The 6,664-nt window shown below is 41.3% G+C and overlaps 1 protein-coding gene across 1 annotated transcript in view; it reads right to left on the bottom strand.

Annotated features, from left to right (window-relative positions):
* Positions 1 to 6,664, bottom strand: part of KIF26A (kinesin family member 26A) — a 144,843-nt gene that overhangs the window by 25,207 nt on the left and 112,972 nt on the right. Inside the window, exon 7 of the mRNA XM_019551159.1 lies at positions 321 to 530. Coding sequence (XP_019406704.1) covers positions 321 to 530 — 210 coding nt within the window. The remainder of the gene's footprint in view (positions 1 to 320; positions 531 to 6,664) is intronic.

The following is a 6,664-nucleotide window of genomic DNA, read 5'->3' as shown; positions in this document are numbered from 1 at the left end:
CTCTGCAGATGGTACAAGAATTACTACATAAATCAGGTGGAAATGTGAATCCCAAATTAGCTGCAGCCCTTTCAAGAACACCAAAAAGGACAGGGAAGGTATTCAATCAGCTAATTTTTCTGCACAAACATTTAACTTCAGATCTGGGCTAACTGTATACAGTACAAAATTTACCCATCATCTACTAAAAAATCTGTTTTCCAGAGATAAAATCAACTTGTTCAAATAAAATCCTGTAGAAGTGGGTAAAGAACACTGACAACATTAAAACAATAAGGCTGCAGGAAGAGTTGTTAGGTTCATGTGCTAATTTTCAGTACCTGTGAAGCATCCTGAGGGAACACTGCATCAAAGGCAAACATCTTTGGGACAGCAACAACACCTCTCCTGTGACCCAAGTTGGAGGGTCCACTTGTAGATGGATCATAAAGTGTGATTTGCTTTTTTCGAGGGTCTACCTTTAGAAATGACATGGATTCGGATGTGTCATGAGTTCCATGAGAAGGACAAATTCTCACCATCACTTTCACCTGAAAGTCATTACAAGGAAAGCAACAATTTTAGTTCTCACTTACAGCTACAGTTAACAATTGCTCAGCATCCCTTGCAACCTTCCCCTTCTCCCTTCCTGCCTCCCTCAAAACTTGAACATTTGTAACAGTGACATGATTCAAAACATCCCCTTGATAAATTCAGGCCAGATTTTCAGAAATGGCTTCTTGTGCATGAAATAAATTAATTTTTAAAATATCCACTTTTTCACCGTCAGTAATTGTAAATGCTAATTTCATTTAGATAGCTGGGTACCTGATTTTCACGTATGATCAACAGTGGGTATAAAATCAGAAAAGGAGATGGTAGTAAGACCTTTTTCTAAATCAGGGACAGTGAATCAGGTTCTAGATTTCCACTGATCAGGATCTTAATGTCCATTGGGTTTTTGACCTAAAGATCTCTTAGTCCATTTTTAATAGTTACTTGAATAAAATAAAATAAAAAAAAAACAAGGCAGCTAAAACAGGATTGGGAAGCCCTAGGAGTTTTCAATTTCCCTCCTGTTAATTAACACATTTAAGTCCAATTCATTTATTACAAAAGTAGTACTGTAACCCCCATGGCCAGATGCTCTTCACACTCATAACTCATTGCTAAGCACTTCACTGCTTGGCTTAAAGTTTGTTATCACTGCACAACTATTTCCACTTTTGAGTTTAAGGTGGGTGGGAGTTTAAGGCAGAGGAAGGAGGAAGGAAGGAAAGAAAATAAGAAAGCATTCAGAAGCCCAAAACCTCAAAACCAATTTGCTAAAACAGTTTCTAAGGCTATAAATGTTTGGCTTTTTCATGTGATTGTCTAAGAGGTGGAATGTATTTTGTATATGACTGAAATGCATAGCTTGAAGTTTTTAAAAGAGCCTAAGGAAGCTGGCCGCCCAAATCCCAATGAACATCAGCTGTTGCTGGGCACCTGAACCTAATAAACTCCTTGAAAATCCTAGTCTTAGTTTGAAAATACAGGGAACCAAATTTCTGGAGCAAATAGTAAAATGCTACCCAAGGATCTATTCCACCTATAGTAATTTAGGTCTTTTCAAACTGAGGGAGAAATGCTGCCAAATGATCTACACCACAAATACCATTTATACCTATGCAGAATGGTAAAATGCTAGCAAAGCAGAGTTGTGTATCTTTTTTGCACTGCTGCACAGTACACAGGGACAGAACAATAGTGAACCAGGCCCCATACTTCCACTGATCCACTTTCTAGAGGATTTAAACTTAGAGAAAAGGCATACTCCACCAGTGAATCTGAGCAACCACCATGAAGCATTTAGATTACAAGTGGAATCATGGTGTTATGTCCTAACCTAAGTATCAAAAACCCCTGAGATACCCGAGACGTCACTATTCAGTTGTGCACGAGGCAGGAGTTCTTAAACTGCAGCAAACTGAAGCCAATGATGCACAACAATTTATACCAGCTGAGGACCTGACCTCAATGCCTTATTATACAGAGGGTGCCAAACATGAGACTCCTCCACTTCAAAACACCATTGAACATAATAAGCAATCACTTCTCCTTTTAGCTGCCAATATACAAAGCAGAAAGCATGGGATCTCATATATCAACCCTGCCATCATCAGAGATGCTGCAGTCTCCCTGACCAACCCTCCAGAACATGTGCCATTCCAAACACAGCACCTGTGTGTACTTGATATATTTGACTCAGGTCCCCATTACACATTCAGGTAAAGGTGTAATGGTTTCTAATTCTTGATCCACAAAATTGTGCATCCTACTATGCCACACGTGCATAGTAGGAGGCACAATTGTGGAACCGTGGCTTATTGCTGGTGCAGGGGGAGCCTGGGATCCACCCTGCACCAGCAAGCAGCAAGTTCTCACAGCTGGGAGCACCCTCATTGAAGGGGCTCCCAGCCATGGGGGTGCCCCATGCACCCACAGGACTGGGGGATGTACCCCTGAGCCTTAGGGATTGTGGCAGCCATGTTCCCCCAGACCTCGGAGTTACACACTGGGAATGGTGCACCCCTGTGACTGGAGACCTGTCAGCCGACAGGGCTTCCAGCTGCACAGGACACCCTGCAACACGTGCATATTAAAGCTCAATAGCAACCAGCTATGAAGTTAGTACACATTTTCAAGGTCTCACTTCACAGCTGGTTGGACCTTTTTATTGTGTGGTAAGTACTTTAGCACATAGCTGGTCTTAAGGTATTTGTGCAATTATCCAGTTAATTGTACAATACCAATAATCTGTGTAGGGGGCCTCAGATATAGCACCAGAGGAGAGAAGGGTAGTGAGTGGAGATCACCTATAAGGAATATCCCTACTTTCCAACAATGACTTGTTAACTTTAAACCTAAACTTTCCAGGCTTTCTAGCATTAGTTTTACAAACATAGTATTCAAATAATGATGCTTAATTCAAATTATGTTGATTTACCCTATTAAGATGGGAACAGAAAACCAAACAACACCCAGTCAAATTTATACTAGCTCTGTGTAAAATGCAACTAATACTAGTTAAAAATGAAGCTATTTTAATTGACACTGAAATAAAACATCAAAAGAAAATAGTGCTATCAAGGCTGAAAAAAATGGATGTTGCATATGCCCTAAAAGAAAGCATTTTGTCCTATGACCCTACAGATGTATAAGACTACTGTCCCTGTTTAAGTCCCATCACTCTGCTATCACTTTTTCCCAGGACATCATTGTGCACAACTGTAAGGTTAGCATGGATCCTTCCCTAACAAGGCAGCCAAGATGCATGACCTGGCTGTCCACATACTGCTGAAGGACCAGCAATGCAACTTGGAAGGGCTACCTGTTTTACAGGACTGTGCTCTTCCTGTTTTGATCCAGGTCAAAACCCTTCGACAATCAAGACTGGGTCAAATGCAATATCTATTTATAGCCTAAAATACTTATTTGAGGTGAAGGCAGAACAAAACAGAATAGAAATCAGATCCCAGGAAGGGATCTGAGCAGCCTAAAGTGGGAGACCTTGCTGTCCAATCTCTGCTCTAGGGACAAGGAGGAGGTGAATATATAGTCCCTTCCACCGTAAGAAATGTAACAGCCCTGTGCCCAAACCAATGAGATTTATATGAAGCTTAAAAGGAAGCACCTCTTTTCATTTCTCAACTGGGATCCATGTCAATAAGTGTTGATACTGAAAATTTTGGATGTCATAATGGGTCCCCAAGCAGCTCGATTCTCACTCACTACCTGTTCCCCTGTTTCTCCAAAGAACAAAGCTATAAGCTTTTCTAGTAAATATTACAGGAGACTTCAGGGAAGGTGATATCACATCATTCAAACATGTTCATCCTGCTAAGCGGTCTCCTGATTTCAACGCTTTGCTTTATTTTCTCTTTGGTGCTGATATGAATATGAAAAGACAGTCCTGGAAAATAAGCGAACCTTAAAATAAATGAAACAGCTGCTTCTAAAGAGAAAGTGCATTATAGGTGACAGATTCAAGGCTGATTCCCTATAAAAGCTGCATGAAGCTAGCTTTGTGTGCTAGAGTGCTTCCTTCAACCTTGACATATTACCAAGGTGTTCAGAAAATAACCTTCTCAATGCAAAAAAAAAATCCACTTCAAAATCACTTGATTAAAATGAATTTTAAAAAGTACACTGTCTTCAAAATGCATCTATAAACTCTACTTTCTTTTCTCTCTTATACCTATTAGATTATGGTAGTAGATGCTGGTATAAAGGGAAAATTGGTTTGCTCCTGACCTCAGCAGTGAGTTATCTCCATCAACAGCATGCTATCCCCTACATAAGGATGGTTTCACCCCCAGAAAAGCTGTGCGTGTCAAGTGAGCCTTTTAAGTCCACCACTCTGGAGCCAGAGGATGCTGAAATCTCTCACCATAATGGATCAGATTCTAACACTAACTGACCTCCAGGGTCAGGCTCATTTTTACAGCAAAAGTGGGCTTTCAAGAGAAATGGAGGGAGAGGGGGAGGGGGAGGAGCTCCTTTTTAGTGCTTTGTTTCCAACAGCTGCCTTGGGGCATAGCAAAATGCCAGACTTCAGATAAACCACTTTACCCTTCCCCCCATCAGGTAAATTTGGATCTACATGATAATTCATGTGACTACCTCTTCCACTTATGCCATCCCTCCTCCACCCATGCCATCCCTCCATATTTAAAAAGGCTACACGCCTGATAATGTAATTCTTAATCAGGCTGGTTAGCCTAATCCCACAACTGACTTTGGAGAAAGCAGTAGGAACTGCCCGTGTAAGCATTCGCCAGTGGGGGCAGGATCTATCCTTCAATAGCACCGGACAAGCCACATGGGGGAATTTGGTTTATGGCTATCCTGGGTTCGTGCACACGGTTCCAGACCAACACAGAAAAGTATGGTACTGCATCTTTCTTATTCAGTGCCATTAGGACTCGACCGGTCTTATGAGACAAGGTCAGTGCCGTGATACAGATATTGCTTCAGACTGAATGTGGGAGGGATAATGAAGACAGAGGAAAATAATGGCAGAAGAGTCCTCCATCACCACCTCCTGTGACTTTACTGGCAACCTTTCAGAGACTGTTCCTTTTTCAAGACTCCCTAGCATTTTTTATGCCTTTTCCATGGTGGGAAAATTCTTCACAGACAAGGACTATAAAGATTACTGTTATTTCCCCACATATCATAGACCCCCCAAGACATACACTTTGTTTTTGGGGAGGCAGACTGAAAAAAGCAGATTTTTCCAGTGTTATTGCTGAATAGAGCAGGAACAGAGCCTGATCTTCAGCTGATTCCCCAACCCTTTCCTGTTTAATTAAAAGCTGAAAACCTAGCTATTGCTGAAGACTGGTCTCAATGGGTGGATCAATGATTTTGAAAAGAGCTAAAGAGTCGCCAATGGCTGTGACATAAGAGAAGAGAGACTAGAAGCAGCTAGCAGACAGCAAAAACTACCAAAGAAAGAGTAGCTTGATTAGTGAAACATCAAAAAGGGGGAATTGTTATTAATACTTGTGGAGTGAAGAACAATGAGCCATTATGTAAATTTACTCTCAGCTGCCTGAATGGAAATGCCACTGCTGTTGCCCAATGGCACAGGGATCAAAGTGGGTACTTCTACTCCAGGCACCAAATCAACTTTCCTGCTTAGGACTTGTACCCCAATTTGGCAGGGGCTGATTTTTGGGGGGAAAGTGTGGGGCAAAAACAAAGCACAGCTGAAATCAGAGCAGTGGGTTAATGCCTCCATCTAACATCTGAAGTCCTGATTCGCATGACTGACAGTTAAAAACAGTCGCATGCAACTTCTCCCAGACCTTTCACTCACATATGCTTTGCCACACAGAGGTTCAGTATTGCTGCCTATGGTTCTCTGTCTGGAAGGGATACGAGACCGTGATAGGCAAGGTCTAGGAGCACTACAGAGGCAGCCTTAAGAATGAAGTCCATTGCATCTAATCCTCCCAGGATCATCATCCCATCTTCTGGAGATATCAACTTTGAAAAGAGTGTCATCAAATATGAACAAATGGGGCATGCAACACCAAACATACCACATTGGAATAAGGAACACAGAAGTCATGAAAAAGTATACTGACCCATAGCAACGGGAAACCATGACAGAGCTATAGTCCAAGTTCGTTGTCTTTGGGATAAATATGATTCTGGCCTCGTGGACAGTATGGTCAACTGGAGAGGGAGAATTTGACCACCACCATTCAGAAAAAACTAAAGCAACACAAACTATTAATTCCAAAGTTTAAGAACAGCTGCATAAATGTAGCTATTTTAAATGGGAAAAATGGAATGCCCACATTTTTAGCACAAACTGCATATTTTTACAGTTCATAAATTCTTTAGTCGATAAATGGGCAATCTCGGTGAAGCACGCTGATTGCTGAGCAAGTCTAGAAATGAAACGATCACACTTGCAATGCATTCAAATGCATTTATTCACTTACAAATTAAACATGTTCACGCAAGCAACGATTTAATATAACCCTGATGCCACCGAAAGTTCTTATCAAACAGGTAGATCAGTTGGCTTAAAACTGGCCGTTCATTTCAGGAGCTAAGATTACAACCTAGATATGCAATAGCCCTGACAGCCTGGTACACTTGCATGCTACTCTGAAATTAAATGAGT

This window comes from Crocodylus porosus, unplaced genomic scaffold (genome assembly GCF_001723895.1).
Source record: "Crocodylus porosus isolate Cpor-Errol unplaced genomic scaffold, CroPor_comp1, whole genome shotgun sequence".
NCBI lineage: Eukaryota > Metazoa > Chordata > Crocodylia > Crocodylidae > Crocodylus > Crocodylus porosus.
Note: the sequence above shows the minus strand (reverse complement) of the source record. Positions and strands in the feature narration are given on the sequence as shown.